At 26.9% G+C, this 16,977-nt stretch overlaps 2 protein-coding genes across 10 annotated transcripts in view; both read left to right on the forward strand.

Annotated features, from left to right (window-relative positions):
- Nucleotides 1-8,691, forward strand: part of LOC149882682 (geranylgeranyl transferase type-2 subunit alpha-like) — a 13,862-nt gene extending 5,171 nt beyond the window's left edge. For 4 of the 7 annotated variants that reach the window (XM_090099614.1, XM_090099615.1, XM_090099616.1 and 1 more), the window contains 12 exons: nt 366-550; nt 1,099-1,305; nt 1,399-1,482; nt 1,664-1,749; nt 1,980-2,090; nt 2,276-2,363; nt 3,346-3,412; nt 4,524-4,612; nt 4,772-4,900; nt 8,056-8,105; nt 8,219-8,251; nt 8,395-8,691. In XM_090099614.1, coding sequence (XP_089955740.1) covers nt 366-550; nt 1,099-1,305; nt 1,399-1,482; nt 1,664-1,749; nt 1,980-2,090; nt 2,276-2,363; nt 3,346-3,412; nt 4,524-4,612; nt 4,772-4,900; nt 8,056-8,105; nt 8,219-8,251; nt 8,395-8,538 — 1,273 coding nt within the window. In that variant the 3' untranslated portion in view covers nt 8,539-8,691. Of the gene's footprint in view, nt 1-365; nt 551-1,098; nt 1,306-1,398; nt 1,483-1,663; nt 1,763-1,979; nt 2,091-2,275; nt 2,364-3,345; nt 3,413-4,523; nt 4,613-4,771; nt 4,901-8,055; nt 8,106-8,218; nt 8,252-8,394 lie in introns of all 7 variants that reach the window. The other 3 variants (XM_090099619.1, XM_090099618.1, XM_090099617.1) reach the window with 1 other exon arrangement.
- A 163-nt stretch (nt 8,692-8,854) lies between these two features.
- LOC149882683 (ribosome quality control complex subunit TCF25-like) lies at nt 8,855-16,924 on the forward strand. 3 transcript variants are annotated; one of them, XM_090099611.1, is made up of 21 exons: nt 8,855-9,064; nt 9,225-9,272; nt 9,491-9,587; nt 9,770-9,844; nt 10,002-10,056; nt 10,201-10,266; nt 10,434-10,469; nt 10,549-10,592; nt 11,032-11,065; nt 11,554-11,653; nt 13,598-13,697; nt 14,086-14,179; nt 14,264-14,313; nt 14,422-14,464; nt 14,608-14,806; nt 15,045-15,322; nt 15,405-15,463; nt 15,659-15,690; nt 15,813-15,892; nt 16,054-16,266; nt 16,363-16,924. In XM_090099611.1, exons 1-21 carry the CDS (start codon nt 8,948-8,950, stop codon nt 16,430-16,432), a joined length of 1,890 nt encoding a protein of 629 aa, XP_089955737.1. In that variant the 5' UTR covers nt 8,855-8,947; the 3' UTR covers nt 16,433-16,924. The 3 variants fall into 3 exon arrangements, with proteins under 3 accessions (XP_089955737.1, XP_089955736.1, XP_089955738.1); XM_090099610.1 differs by having other exon boundaries at nt 9,491-9,583; nt 9,766-9,844; XM_090099612.1 differs by having other exon boundaries at nt 8,896-9,064; nt 9,766-9,844.
- The last annotated feature ends 53 nt before the right edge of the window (nt 16,925-16,977 follow it).

The raw sequence follows: 16,977 nt of genomic DNA on the forward strand, positions 1-16,977 counted from the left end.
AAATTTTTCTTTTCTAGTGACAATTTCTTAGACTTTCCCATCATTTTTTAAAATCAATTTAAGTTAAATATTATCTCCAGTAAATTAGTTTTAATACTAAAATGTTTTTCTTACTAAAGTTTTGATTTTTTTAATGGGGCATGGAATTGTTTATGAACTTTTGCACGATTATGTTTTCTATAAAGTTTGAATATCTTTCTTCCGTTACAAATTTTCAGTAAATTATGCTATGTATCCACTTTAGAAGAACAATTGTTAAAAATTTCTTTCATTTTCAGTGAAAAGACAAAAAGTTTTGACAAAAAAACCTGAAATTTTTAGCTGTTTGTAAACTTTTGCACACTACTGTATCTCTGTTTTTATAGTATTGAAATTGATGATCAATTATTTCGAAATGAGTTAGTTCTTACTCAAAATGGATTACATACCAATCCAAAGTCTTATGGAGTTTGGAACCACAGACAATTTATCATGAAGACAATAAAAAACCCTGATTGGTCTGAAGAACTTCGACTTTGTAACTTGTTTTTAAAGTTTGACTCAAGAAATTGTAAGTTTTTAAACATTCTATTTAACAGAAGTTAAAATGAAGCTCCTAAATAAGAGACATTAAGAAAATGTTACTTCTTGTTAAAATTATCTTCTGTAAAAAATAAGGAACTATTGAATCATCTTTACTAAGAAAGATAGATTTGCTAAACCAGTCATTACATGTCTTTCAGAACCATATTTAGTTTGCTTTGGATTACTTTAATATCCTAATAGTCATCGTTAATTTTTATGATATATCAGACAACTCTTGACTATTAACTTAGTGTATTAATACTTCTTATCTGAATTAATCTAAGTTATTATAAACAACAAAACACACATGTACCTGGATGAATACTTAATTTGAAAAGTTGAAATTGCCATTTAGATCAATCAGCAAGTCTGCTGCTGGAATCATGCAATTTTCTAGTGTCTATATGTAGATGTGCAGATTGATTTGGACTGTATAGATAATTCAAAAATCTAGTACATTGAAATGAAAGCAGCCTGATATGCTGAGAGCAAAGTAATTGCTGTAAACTTATTTTCTTAGTTTTAATTTTTTAGTTCATTGTTGGGATTATCGCCGGTTTGTTGTTAAAGAATCAAAAATTCCATTTGATGATGAAATAAACTTTACAACTGAAAAAATAACTGAGAATTTTTCAAATTATTCTGCATGGCATAATCGTAGTAGTCTTTATGCAAAAGTTTATATTAATGAGAATGAGAAAAAAGATGGCAGTTGCATTAATGGCGAAATGCTTCATAAAGGTTATTATAATTAAACTTTTTTCAGTTTACAAGAAAAAACAATCAGAAAGAATGAGTGAGAGAAAAATTTTGTTTTATTGTTTTTATGGTTAGAGCTCGAACTTGTGAGAAATGCAGTATTCACTGATCCCAATGACCAGAGTGCCTGGTTCTATCAAAGATGGCTGCTTGGAAGAAGTAAATACTTTAAGTCTATATAAGTTTATTAAATGTTTCTGAGTATTTGAATTGCAGTTTGTTATTTTTTCTTATACATGAATATAATTTATTGTTAGCCTCGTATATGAATTGTCTTTAATAATGACCTAAACCAGTATGTATTTAAAGTTAAGGGTAAATGAAATATGTGTTTTTTTAGAGAAAAAGGAACCATGCTTGCTGTCATTTTGTGTGTACTGGAGTGACTCTTCTAAGTTGGTGGCCACATTTTCCTTACCTGTTCATGTACTTATTTAAAGTATTTTGGATATTTTTATTGAGTTAACTATTAAAATAGTATGATCTTAGATATACTCCAATTAAATGATATTTTAATATTTATTATTTTGTTAAGTTTTAATTATTTGAAATTTTAATAGAGTAATTGGTATAGTTGTTTATTTTTATTTTTATCTAAAACAGTAAAAGTTTTTTTTTAGTTCTTAAATAAGGTTTTTATCAATAAATTTATTTAGGTTTCCTATGTTACAAGTGCTAGAATTTTATTGAATAATATTCAATTAAATGATCTCAATTGGATTGATTGTGATAAAAATAGCTCTGAGCCCAATTATTCAATCCAATGGGTAAGTTTTTCACAGTTATTGTTAAAATTTTAACTAAGTTATGTAAACTGTCAAAAATTTGATTTTCCTATAACTTTAAGTTAATTTTCTAATGCATGGTTTTTTATTAATTTACATGATAAAAGTAATTGTCTTAATATTTTAAAATGACTTTGTGAACCTTTTTAAATTATTCTTGCTTTTAGTCAGCTGTTGGTAATAGCAACCTACAAGGGACACTTAGTGTAGAATTTAATGATGAACATTATCCTGTTTGTTTGCAGGTAAATCAAGGTAGGTGTGATTACCGGGTTAATATTGTTTTTTTTGTTTTTTTGTTTTAAATGTTTTTGATTAGCTTTAAAAAGTTACATAATAAATATATACTTTCAGAGCAATAATTTTATGTGGGCTGTAGTTTTTTAAATATGAAGTTTTTTTATACTCTAAATAGTTGTTTTTTATACTCTAAAAGTTGATACTGAATGGTTTTTTCCCCCTAATCACCTAAAGCTCAAAAGACTATTTATTACAAGATTTCTGATTTATTTCTAAAATGCAATATAGTGTGTAAGCAGACATTACTTTCATATTTAAGCCGAGAAGCCAAATGAGCTGAAATTTTGCACATAGTGATAACTTCACTCCCTGAATTCAATGGGACATCTCTTTCCTGACCATACCTAAGTTAGTGGCCCAGTCCTGTAAGACCACAATTTTTTAAATAACAAAAAAGAAACATTTAAACAAAAAACTTGCATATCTTCAAAACAAAAAGAGAGATCTTTCCCATTTTGGCTGGAAAACCTGGCTTAAAGTGCTGGGTAATCAAGCTTGTTATCCTATGTTTTCTGTAATGTTTCTAAAATGGATTCTTATTGGAACTTTATGGTAAATTTAAATCTTGGTTAAAAAATTTAATCCACTCACATTGTTAATGCAGTAAATGTTAATCAAATTATTTGTCAAAAAACTAAATAAGATTTGGATAAATTTTTTTTTACAAATGTTCTTGGTTTTGAAGGTTTTTGAACTTTATAATTTACATAAAAAAAATCTTCAAAATTTAATAATGGCCGATTTTTTGCTGCTTTTACTATTACTTATCTTTTATGATACTGTTTTGGTTTTGTGTGTATTCCTATGGATTTTTTTATGTATTTGTCTGTAATACTATGTTGTGTGTTTTTCTACTGCTATAAAAAAAAAAAAATAATAAGAAAGTAAGGCTAGTATTCTTTATAAAGGATTGTAACAGATTTGAAACAATTTTCAGGAAAAGAAAGTTCTATATGCTGGATCAATGATTGTTTAATAAAAGATAATAGGAATCTTTTACCAAGGTAAATTAATTTTAACAAATCAAGTTAGTTTTTTTTTTTGATTTTTTCAAAACTCAATAGGAGTTTAAAATCATGTGTTAACTCATTGGAATCATGAGTTTGCTTTCCTTGTGGATATTATAGCCACTATTACAGTTAGAATCTTTTGTTAGAATTACTATGGTTTTATAATCACTGTTGTTAAAACCACTATTGTTGTTGCAATCACTTTTGTTGTTAAAATCATTATTGTGATTGTAAAATTACAATTGTAATGACAATCACTATTGTAGTTACAAACACTGTTTTAGTTACAATCACAATTGTAATTACAATCACTACAGCTTGTTATAATTGTATTTTTGTTACAACCAATTTTTTTGTTATAATCTTGAGTTGATATTACTAAGCTTCTGATATTGCTTTCTTTTCTTTTAAGAAACAAAGTTTCAGTTCTATTTAAGTTTCTGTTCATTAGAATTGTTACAGACTTTTAAAGATATTTTAGATGTTAAAGATGTTTTAGATGTTAAAGATATTTTAGATGTTAAAGACTGTTAAAGATATTTTAGATGTTAAAGATAGTTTCTGTTCATTAAAATTGTTACAGACTGTTAAAGACTGTTAAACGATGGCTTTTGCCAGCTAAATACAAAATAGTTTTTTGTGTGTGTGTGCATTAACAAACAAAATAGTGAGCGAAAACGTTTGGAGAAGTGCTTGCTGTTTATATGGTTATCTTACTTTTGTAATGTATGAAATTGTTTTTTTTTTTTTTTGTTTGAGTCTTGTGAAATTATGAGTAACAAAACCTTTAAAAGTGTGTCACAAATTATGAGTCACAAAACCTATAAAATATCCTCTCAACAAACTGTTCATTATGCATTTTTTTTATACTGAACTTTAACAAATTTGGCTCAACGATAAAGGTATTGAACTGAGATTAAGGAAGTTTCTGGTTCTGACCAATATTTTAAAAATACCAATCAAAATAAATTTAATATTTTTACTTTGTACTTTTGCTTATTTGTTAATGCTTTTTTCTTTGAATTTTATCTTTGTATTTTCAACAACTCTGTTTCAATTTCTCTTCAAGTTGTGTAGCCTTTAATTTGATGTTATGTTTTTTCAGGTATACTCATACCGCTGTTGAAGTTGATATTCTCCAAAATGAGCTAGAATCGTGTCACATGTTATATGAGGAAGAGCCTGATAACAAATGCATGTTTTTAATTTTTAATGTTTAATTTTTATCAATTTCTCATTTTTCATTTTGTCAAAATTTTTTGTGTATGGAAAGTTATGTATGAAGTTGCATTTTAATCAATTTTTAGATTCTTCTCTTATCTTTTTTGATGATAATTTTTTTTATTGTTACAGGGACAATGCTGACACTGTTATTTTTGATGCATGCTCTAGACTTGAATAAATATCAAAATGAAATGTCAACTTTGCTAGATAAACTTATCAGAAGTGATTCTATCAGAAAAGGATACTATGATGATCTAAGTATGTCTTTTTTCTTTACTTCTTATAAGTCTTAAGGGATTTTCATGAGACATTATTCATTTACATTTTAAATTTATTCAAAAATAGAAAAAACAATTTTAAAGTAAAAGTAAAAAAGAAAATTTTTTTGACAATAATGCAATTTATTTTTACACTAATTTCTACATTTTTATTGTTTACATTACATGATTGTAGTGTCTATAATGCTGTGTTTAAAAAACATTTTGGAGTTAATTAATTCTTAGTTGACCAAAGTATTTAAAAATGATTTATCTTATTTTAAACCAGTATTAAACAGTATTTGATGTAAAAAGATTTGATCAAATATTGTCAAATCTATACATTTTTGACAATACCATGATTCCAAAAAATAATGAAAATAAAATTTTTAAATTTTGCCTTTCCTTAACTACTTGAATAAAATGTTTACCAAAGCATTTCATGGTACAAGAGAGCTCAGTATTGATGAATCAATCATAAAATTTAAAGAAGTTAGATAAAAGACTACAACCCAATGAAACTGATCAAGAGAGGATATAAGTCATGGTGTATGGTGGATCAAAATGGTTACATTTAAAAATTTATTTTTTATCAAGGAAAAGATGAGGAAGGAGTTTTCTGAGTTTGGTTAAGGAGAAAGAGTTGTTTTTTCATTAAGTAAAAGTGAGTGAAATGTAAATAAGATGTTATTTTTTGATAGTTGTTTACTTTGATGAGGTTGCTTGAAAAACTAAAATTAGAGAAGACTTGTGGTACAGTAAGAAGTAGAAGAAAGCAATTACCAACTCTAGCAGATGACAAATCACTGAAGAGGGCAAAATTTGATTACTGTATAACACAGTTAGGTATTCTATTTTTAAGTGGAAAGAAATCAAAATAGTACAATTTGAATCAAACTACTATGGAAGTGAAGAAACTGAAATGCTGTGAAAAAATAAACTAGGCAACAAAGAGGATAAAAAGTGTCCTTAAAGTACATGTGACTACAATAAATATATGGGAGGTGTTGACTTAGCTGATCACATTAGAGCATCTTATGGGCTGGACAGACAGGGGCGTGGTGGCTCTAAAAAGCCCATGTGGGATTTTTATTAAAAGGCCTATATATGCGGGATTATACCATATATGCTTGATGTAAAGGCCCATACAAAAAAAAAATATACATATATATATATATATATATATATATATATATATATATATATATATATATATATATATATATATATATAAGAACTGACCTTATTCTAATAAATCATTAATACAAACTAACAAGTTGAGATAATACTATTTGTAATTAATAGTATTGTTTGTAATACTAATAATAATAATAATAAGTGTTGATATTGATGAGTGCGAGAGAGTATTTTCCGCTCTTAAACATGTAAAAAACAAGTTAAGAAACAAATTGACCCAGGAACATACGCGAGATACGTTATTATGTTACTACAATGCGGATATTTTAGAGGAAATCCCTTTAGATGAAATTGTTAATATATTTGCAGCAGGAAGCCATGAACGACGCCGCCTTCTACTCGGATAGTTTTTTTTAATATATATTGTATATTTAAATATGTATTCCTTTTTTTAATCTCTCTGAGGACAGGATATTACGGAGTGAATTCTTTATTTAACATACAATAATATAAACTGTATAAAAATAAAAAACTTTATTTATCATAAAACAAGTTTATATCTGTTTCGAAACGTTACAAAAATGCAAAACATGAGTTCGATACTTATTTATATAAAACTTAATCTAAAATTTAACAACAAAACATTTTTCTTAAATGAATTAAAACGCTATACAATTACTATATTGTAATTGTATTGCGATTTAATTTATTAAAGAAAAATGTTTTGGGGTTAAATTTTTAAATTAAGTTAATTTAATTATATAATAATAGCTATTATTATTGTTGGGTATGTGGACTTATTTAAATTTATTTCGTCAACATTACGATTGTTAAAAACCATTTATGGGTTCATAATTTTTCTTATGAAAAAAATATATCATAATACGTCTTAAAACATCTACTTTGTTTTCAGAACAATATTATTATTATGCAAAATACTAATATAATTTTGCTCAAAGCTGAAGACTTTATATCAAGTGATTAAACAGAAATAAACAGAAATATTGTAAATAATTGTGGAATTTCTATAAAATTTTGAAAAAATTAAAATTTGCCAAAAGGCCCAAATTTAGATGAAAAAGTGAAAAGCCCATGCGGGAATCCCGCATAGCCTCTAGGGCCACCACGCCTCTGTGGACAGAAGATCCAAAATGTAGTGGCATAGACTCTTTTGGGAACTAATTGAAATTACATTTGTAAATTCTTATATTATTTATTCTGAGCTTCCATGTAAGGATAAGATAACGCTCCTTTAGTTCAAGAGGAAAGTTGCACAAGGGTTGATTTCTCATCAGAAAATCAACGTTTCCACAACTCTTACAAAAAGAAAAGGCACATATCCAACTCATCCTTTAAAGAAGAGAGGGAAAAGGTCTGTTAGTAAGGATATCAGTTTTAGGAATTTAGCAGTATATACTGGCCTGTTTGTACAAAAAAAAATAGGAAGGTGTGAACTGTGGAGCATAAATGGCATACAATCAAAACCATATTTTCAATGTTCTTTGTGTAAGTGTTACTTATGTTGCAATGATAAAATAATTGTTTTATTGAGTACAATTGGGTCAAACCTAAGTAAATTTATTATGATTTTTTTTTAAAAAAAAGCTCTACCTATGTTTTTTAATTGTAGTTGATTGTATAATTTTTCTTTTTACTTAAATTATCTTAAATGTTTAAATTGTATCACCAAGTGTTTTTATGCATAAAAAAAGCTCCCAACATGTCAAATAGTACTTTCTAAGTACCATGAAGACTTTAACTTGATTTTATCTAAAATTATACAAGAGTTAGAATGAAAAATATTATGATCTCTGTATTGAACACAAAAACAAAATAAAGTTTTTTTTTTAACAAATCACTATGTAGGCAATAACACATAAATTTTATCCAGAACTTAAAGTACAGATGGTTAAGGGTTAACTTAGTTTAACTGGTGGTATGGTTCTCTTTCAAAAATTTTAAGTTTAAGAGCTACTCATTTTTCACAGTCAATAATGAGTTTTATTTTTAAAAAAACAGGAAGCAAATATGAAGTTGAACGTGTTTTGGAGCAGTTAATTAAAAATAAGGTAAGGTTTATTTTTCAGCCTAAAAATGTGACTTTATTGAAAGTAAATTAGATTTTTTTTTACATTCTGTATAAATATTGAAATAAAAATTGACCTATTTATTTTTATGTTAGATGGATATAGACAGTGCAGACTTAAGTGGGAGGGTAAAGATTATAACTATTTTTTTTTATTTATTTATGAATGAAGAAAAGTTATTTAGTATTAAATGTAAATTTTTTTACTTAGTTTAAGTAAAAAATTTTATTTTAATACTAAAACTTATAAAAAATGGTTTTTAATTCTTTAGAATTTGACTTGTCTTCCTTATGCACAATATTTTTCAAGTTTTAAGAAGTTGGATTTACGAGGAAACAACCATGTAATAAATGTAGCCAAACGATTGAAGAGAACTATTCTTTCCAACGTTGAACTTATTCTAGATGAAATTTAGTTTTAGTTATTTTTATTGTTAACTATTTTTCTATTTCACTTTTATTTTTAGTTTAATTTTATATTCATGTGTTTTTAATAGTAGTCTTATGATCATGGTTTACTGCAAAGACTATGTTTTGAGATAAATTTTTATATCATATGACAATCCAAATTTATTGTGTTATTTATAATGTGTTATAAAGTAAGTGTTTAGATGACATAATGGCATATGATTTAATAAACAGCTATTTATAATTTAAATTTTAAAATTTAAGTTTTATAATAGTATCTTTTATACATAATCTTTTTAATTATTTTTTTTTTTCTTTTATGTCCTTTTTCAGATAAATATAGATTTTCAGATAATAATAATTTCAGATAATAAATAAATAAGAAATTCAGTTAAAAAATAATAATCTAAGCAAAAGATGTCTTCTCGACAAATGCGAAGAAGACAAAAGGATGATTTTTCTAATCTAGAAGTTGAAGACGATATTAATAACTCATTGGTCCAGCCCAAAGTCCAAAAAAATCTATTTGACTTGGTATTTTTATATTTTATGAAGTTTTATAAAAAGTTTGTTACTTTTAAGCTTTTTGTTTTAGTTTAAAATTTTCTTTTTTTTTCTATATAAAATATGTAAAAGGGCTGTTTCTGTGCTATTTTATAAAAGTGTATTATTGCATCATTCTTTGACATTTTAGTTGCTTGTTGAAGATACTAACATTGATAATGATCATGTTAATGAGCAGGTAAGTATATTTAACAAGTTGTTTAATTTTAATTTGTAATTATCAATTTTTTAACTATTAATTTTGTAATTATTTTGGCTTAACTTGAAATTCAGAAAAATGGTATACTCAATTATGTTTTCACAAGTTTAATGTTCCTAAGGCAATAATTTGCAAGAAATGATTATCAACTTTTGTTCAATCACTTCAATCACAATTTGTATTTATTCTTTGAGTAGGAAGATTCAGAAATTACAAAAGCTACATCAGAAGCTGCATCAATAAAAAAGAAAAAGAAAAAAAAAACTGCAAAAAAAGTGGTTGAAACTAAAGTAGGTAATGTTACTTTTTTATGTTTATTACATGTATTAACTTCTAACTGTTATTTAATAACCATTTGAGTATATGTAGTTATATCTAATTTATATTTAGTAACCATTAAGTAAGCATATTTTTCATTTTTTTCTTATACTTTTAAAATAGATTTTTTTTGTCTAAAATTTTGATTACCAAGGCAGGAGTTGACGATGTTGATGCAGCAATACGTGAAGTAATTGAAATCTATGGAGGTGGTAACATCAATAGACAATCAGGTTTTCTTTTTTTTTATTAAACTTATATATTAATTTTTCTCATTACGATTATTTATGAAAAAAGTTGTAAAGTTTAAAAAGTTTTTAAGATTTTTTTCTTTTTTTTTTAAGTTAAATATTATTATTAAATAATTTTCAAACAATTTCTTTCTTATAGTTCCTGATGTTGGAACAGTTCTTTCAAACAAATCTATCTTTTCAATTGACTACAGGTTTACATTATAATTTTGTGTTATTACTTTTAAGATATCTCTCACTGGTTTAATGAATGATCCTTTTTACATTTTTTACTAAATTAAATATTTGAAAGTCTTAAATCTTGCATTTTCTTTTTATTCTTTTTTAATGGTTTCAAGAAATCTAAATCCAGAAAATGAAATGAAAAAAAAGTTTGGAGCAAATGTTGTTAACAGGGAAAAAAGGTATTTCAAATTACATCATAGCACTTTTTTAAAGAAAATCTTAAAGAGTATCTCTTCTGATCTTCACAAAAATGTTTTAAAGAAAATTGATTCTTTAGTGTTTAAATTTTACTTTTATTTGTTGTTGGTTTCTTATACTTTTTGTTGTGTTTCCTTCACTAATTTAGAGTCAACCCACATGCTCATAAAGCTCACCGAACTAAGTAAGTAATAAATTTAATAAATGTTCATAGGCAGAAATTTAGTACACAATAATGGATTCGATTTAAATTTTTTCTATAGTTTGATTACACCTCGTGAAAATTGGAAAAGATTTTCAAATATCGGTAAGATAAAAATATTTTCTAATATATAGTTAGTCCATTTAAAGTTAATTCCTAAAAAAGTATAAAAAGTTGAGCTATTAAATCAATGGTCAACTGTGGTGACCTAAAAGTAGCTGCCATCTTACTTGGTTAATAAATTGGACTTATTAAGGATTGTAGCTTCCTATGAGAATGAAATACTGTGCAAAAATATGGTTCTGTATCAAAAGAGACTGGCCTTGCATTGTAGAACCTGATTTTTATTTAATTGACAAAAATAAAGCAGCTCTGTAATATCTCTAATGATGATAAGTTTCTTTCTCTGTTACATTTGATTGTTATTTGAATTCAGCATGTGAAGATCATTAAAAAATGCCATGTTTCATTTCTAAAACTCCATTTTCTTACTGCTTAGTGTGTTGGCAAACAAAAAAAAAATTTCTAGTTTTTTTATTTTTAGGAATTAGAATGAAACTTGTTCAACAAGAGAATAAGTAAGTCTTAATTTTACAACTTCTGATGTTTTTTATTATTGTTGTTTGTTAATGCTATTTCAAAATTGTAAAAGTGTGCTGCTAAACAGGGCTGTATCACAGCTCTGTGCTGTGAAGCCTCTTAAAACATTATGAAGTATTTTTGTTGACCAAGAAGAAATTTTTTAACTATAAAGGGCAGGATGAATCTGTGGAAAGTCCTGAAGAATCAATCAAATCTAAATACTTTTAGTAACTTTTTTATAGTGCCCTTATTTAATTACATACAACCACTAAATGTTATTTAACTAAAGTACAGCCCTCTCTCAGAAATAATTTAATCTACTGAGCGCAGAGTAACTAATAAGCTAAATGCTTGCATTGTATGACTAATTTATGATAATGAGTATGTGTAAGAATAATGTTTATTGTCAAAAAGAAATTTAAGAAGATTATAATAAAAGAGAAAAAGTAAATTGAAAGCCTTAACTTTTTAAAATAATCTTTAGAAATAATTTAGTATTCTCATTTGAACACCTGGAGAATTATCAAGCCATTCAGTTTATGTTTTTGGATGCTGTACATTCCTTAGATCACAACAACATAGTGGTTTGTTTTTTAATTATCTAGTTTTACTATGCAAATATATTTAAATAGCTTATGTAAGAGATTTTTTTTGATTGCCTTAAGTCTTTTTCAAGTCATGGGTTACTTAATAACTCAGCTTAATTTGTTGTATTTATTAGGGAAAAAAAAAGAGGCCAGTTTTTTCAAAGTAAAATTGATTTAGTAGGCAGTCGATAAAGTAATTATATATGGTTAAATATATTTACTGAATTAAATATATGTATTGATTAAGTAAATATATATACTAAAGTTAATCGGATAAGTAAATTAATTACATAATGACTAAATGGGTTGAAGGATACTTTATGGTTATATTTATATAAACGCTGGGCTGAGTTTGTTATTTGCCACATGCCAAGTTCATTTTAATTTGTAAAGTAGCATGAAATAAAGATTTGTTATTTTTCTAGGTGTATGACCCATTCATATTTTATGTATACATTTTCTTGGTTGTATTTATGTATAAAGTAGTTATATTAACAGTAACTTATTTACTTGATGATGATGATGATGATGATGGTGGTGGTGGTGGTGGTGGTGGTGGTGGTGGTGGTGGTGGTGGTGGTGGTGGTGGTGGTGGTGGTGGTGGTGGTGGTGGTGGTGGTGGTGATGATGATTAGTTTATTTTGTAAAAAGAAAATATGATGGTAAGTTTATTAAATATAATAATAAAAAAAAATTAAAATAGAAGCTTTTTCTAATTCAAACATTTTGAGCCTGGATAATTTTTCAGTTCTAGGGAACTTCTATCAACATGGGTGTTGTTTTGTTTGCCTGGTTTTAATGAAAGTAGTCTTCTGAGCTAATTAATGAAAAAGCAGTATTTAATGCAATACGGTTTTGAAATAAGTGAAAAAAGAAGTCAGTAACAGCAAAATTAAAAACTTCATGTTGGGCAGAAAAGCATAGATAAACTATCCACTGAAGTTTCAGGGTGCAAACTTTGTGAAGATAGCATAGGAATTGTTGTTTCTATTGTTATTTCTATTATGCAATGTAAACTATTAAAACTATTAAAAGGTCTTCATATCTGCTGAAATAATTATGTTGTTTTTAGTAATGAGTACTTAGAAACGCTATCTAGAAGTGGACTTACATGCATAAGCTTGTATTAGTGCTCTAAAGTTTATTTCAAAAGTTCTGATATAAAAACATTCCTCTACTCATCTGTCAGCTAAAGGTTTGTTAGATGAAATTTGACTCCAACAGATTTTTAACTAACTTGCATGCTAAGTAAACGCTAATGATGTTGATATTCTCTTTAATGACAAAATCATTAAATTCTCAGGTACTAAAGAGATCAAACAAAAGGTTTCAAAAAAATGTATAAAGTAGACTAATGCCTCTGAATTTTGTGTAAAATCTTTGAAGATCTCTGTTAAATTAAAAATTGCTGTCATGAAATAGTTTTTACTTCCATTACAACAAATACTGTGTGAGTTTCTCTAATAATTCATAAAAAGCTGTCCTAAAAGAGTCTGTTTTATTTCTTTTGCATTAGAATTAACATTCTCTTAACTCTGAAACTATCAACAATTAGCCGCATTTTAACTAAGCAAGCCATCATAAATAAAAAAAGCTATAAAGTACTTCAATTTTCAAATTTCAATTTAGAAATAAACTACTAAAGATAAATGTAAATAAAGATATGAAGGTATAATAAAGATGTTAAGATGTAATAAAGATATTATAAATATATAATAAACATAATCAAGATGTAAACATAAAAGGGAAGAAAGCATTTGAATCATTATTGAAATGATTCTCTTAATAGAGATTCAGTTAATTACTTTGAAAAAACTCGTCTATTATTTTAAATTGTTAAATATAACAAGACAGGGCGTGTTGTTAAGAAACCAATCAGACATCCTATTTTTGTAGATTTTATGTTGATACTCTTTCTATCGCTTTTTTTTTTTGTATTAGGCGCTCTTAAATGCTTATCCATATCACATTGACTCTCTTTTACAATTGAGTGAAATATGTCTCATAAATGAAGATTATCAGATGGCTGCTGACTTTATTGGTAATTGTATCAAAATGTTAATGCTATTTTTTAAATTTGATTTTTATGATAGTTTAATGTTATAATAACTATAATAATTTAATGTTATTATATAACACTATACTATAAATGTTATAAAAAATCAGTCAGAATAATGAGTTTATTTATTATTTCTTTCTTGAATTTAAAATTTTTTTTTTTTCATTTACATATATATTTTAAATAATCGTTAAAAATAATCAGTAAAATATAATTAGCATGTAAATAATTTATATATAAGTAATAATTAATATTAAATACTTATATAAGTAATAACTAGTAACTCGATAATAAATAATATTTATTAATATGTAAATAGTAAATATGTTTTCTAAATTTTTTTTTCTTTTTTTTTTTTTTTAATCAACAGAACGTGCATTATTTGTGTTTGAAAGTAATTTTCATCCTATGTTTAACTTTGCGCAAGGAAACTGTCGCTTGGAATACAGACAAGCCGAAAATAGGTAGATTCATTTTTTTTATTATTATTATTATTATTATTCTTCAAGATCATTTTGTTAAATAGTTTGGTTCGAATCTTTATTTAGACCCTTTTTCTTGGCATTATTTCGACACATTAATTTTCTTGCTAGTAAAGGTATGCTTTTACGTTTAGACTTTTTTATATACTTTGTAAAACCTCTGTATTGTATACAGTTATTCAGTTACGTATTTGTGTGAATGATCGCAACTTGTTTGTTCATAGCTTGTTATCGAACTGCTCTAGAAGTTTGTCGAGTATTGCTCGGGTATACTTTTTTTTCTATAAGACTTCACAAGTTTTATATATAATACAAGTTTTTAATTTGACACTGATGTACTGTGCATCTTTTTTTTGTTATTGCGATTAGTTTATTTATCTGTGATTTTTAAGATTTTTACTTAAATATAGGCTTGATCCTGTAGATGACCCGTTGTGTGTGCTTCTTCTCATCGATTTTTACGCCATTAAATCACAGCAATATGATTTCTTTATACAGTTATATGACGACTTTGAAGTAACAAGGAATGTTTCTTCTTTGCCTAATTGCATTTTCTCCTACGCTTTATGCAAGTATTACGTGGCTGATACAGTGGAAGCTAAGAAACATGTATGGTAAAAAATAAAAATTTCAGGCGTCTAGTTAGCTTTTTTTTGTTCACATCAAATTTGAAAAACTAGTTCAAGGCTAATTTTTGTTTGCTAGGCTAATTTTTTTTGCAATTTTTGTTTGCTAAATTTGTTCATGTTCAATTTGTTTTCTTTTAAGTATGAGTTTTTAAACTTTCTACCGAGATGATTAAATATTCATTAAAATAAGATTTAAGAAACTCTTTTTGTTAATATAGTTAGAGAAAGCTCTTCTGGCGTTCCCTTCTTTGCTTGTTGAACTTGTGAATGTCTGCGGAGTTACTCTTGATAAAGCAATTGCATCTCATCCCTTCTTTGATCCTTCGTCATACGCTCAACAATCGTCTTCTCTCAATCAACTAATCAGTTTATATGTGGGAAGATCGTATTTTGTGTGGAAAGTTCCTGAAGTTTTAAACTGGTTGACAGAAACTTGCAAAAGCGTGATTGACAATATTGCTGCCTACAAGGTAGCAATAGCCGAGGCGGAGAAGAAGTAAGTTTATAGAAACTTGTTGAGATTTAGATCTATGCGCTGTTTTTTTTTAACATTTTTACTATTTGTATATTATACTTAGGAGGTTATTTCTGTACAAAAAATCACCACAGAATGTTGTTCGCCATATTCTTATATCAGGTAACTTCCATCTTGAAAAGAAAGAAAATGATTTCTAGAATTTCACATTCGTTTAACTTTTCCAAGTCAGTTTTGTTTGAAAACCTGTTAATCAAGGCGTTATAGAGTTTATAACGCTGCAAGCCATTCTTAAGAAACTTCAATAAGATTAAATTTACTAAGTGGGTAACATCAAATTGAGAAACTTACGTTTAGGTGTAAAAGAAGCTGTGCGTGCTTTACCAGTCGTAAGAGATACTTGTTTTTAATGGTTTTCAAAATAAAAATTCTTGATTAATTTGTCTTAAGTTCTAATTTCAATTAAATTTGTTTTCAGCGTTTCAAATGAATTTTTCACTTTTTTTTTTAGGAGTTTCGAAACCAATCAGTGTTAGCACATGATCCTCTGCCTCCATCAAACTCTGTTATTGGCTATGAAAGACCTCAAAGGTTTTTAAATTTTGTAACATTTTAAATAAAATTTTTAAACTAGTTTGAGAGAATTTGAACACTATCGTATTATACTCAATCTATCAAACTATTGCTAGATTTATTCATGAAGTTTTCGAGCGAAATACAGAAAGCAATTTCTGATTTTTGTTTTTACGTAGACTCAATAATGAAGAACGTGGTGGAAACTTATTTTCTATGTTCTTTGAATCGCTCTTTCCTTCGTATAATCATACGCAGCAAGGTCAACCTGACCAAGCCGAAAGACTTCATCATGATGACAATGAGCACCGAGCTAATGCTACGGCACTCACGAATGGTGCTCAAAGGCTTATGGATGCAATGAGAGAACTTATGGCAACCATGACGTTTAGGTATTACTACCGCATGATTTAAAATATATGAAATTCCTAACAAACTAAAAATTGCTTCTAAACAAGAAAATAATTTGGTTATAATTTTATGTTTAGAACTGACTTGGAAAATCCACCTCAAGCGCCTCCACCTCCAGATGACGATAACGAAGAAGATGCTTGGTGAATTAGATAAATTTCCTGATCTCCATTAATACTGTGTTTTAAACAAGCCCATAAAAGTAACTCTGGAAGCTCAACCGTAGTTTTACTTAATCGATGTTGCGGATTTTAACACAAATTCTCTCCTTCACGGTGGTGGAGTAATTAAATATATTGAATTAAATATTTAAAGGAAGGTTTCTATCAAAACTTTCATTGGCTCTTTAAGTAGTAGATTAACATTTACGTGTATTCTTCAGTAAGATAGATCGATTAATAATTTTTAATCCTTGATTCTTATAAATTCTAACTAGATAGTTATATGTTGAAAATGGTATGAAGAATCGCCCTTATGCATTCAAGCAACAAACCTTTTACATTGGAAGTGCAAACAACATAAGATCCTAGCCGAGTTTACTTAAATAGTAGAGTCTTTGGGTTTAACTCAAGTTTTGGAAAATTTTGCATTTTGTAACTTATTATTTTTACGCCGATTTGAATCTCAATTTATCTTAAATTCCTATCTCATGTATGCGTTTAACTTGTATTGAGTTGTAGCCAAATGTGCCG

The sequence above is a fragment of the Hydra viridissima genome, unplaced genomic scaffold (genome assembly GCF_058129835.1).
Source record: "Hydra viridissima isolate aposymbiotic clone 2 unplaced genomic scaffold, HvirCarnegie_v1 scaffold_10, whole genome shotgun sequence".
NCBI lineage: Eukaryota > Metazoa > Cnidaria > Hydrozoa > Anthoathecata > Hydridae > Hydra > Hydra viridissima.

Excerpts from the sequence above, each read along its gene's own strand:
- LOC149882683 (XM_090099611.1), top strand. The coding sequence starts at position 8,948 with ATGTCTTCTCGACAAATGCGAAGAAGACAAAAGGATGATTTTTCTAAT. Across the intron at positions 10,470-10,548 it reads CATAAAGCTCACCGAACTAA|TTTGATTACACCTCGTGAAA; the intron begins GTAAGTAATAAA and ends TTTTTTCTATAG. Across the intron at positions 13,698-14,085 it reads GATGGCTGCTGACTTTATTG|AACGTGCATTATTTGTGTTT; the intron begins GTAATTGTATCA and ends TTTAATCAACAG.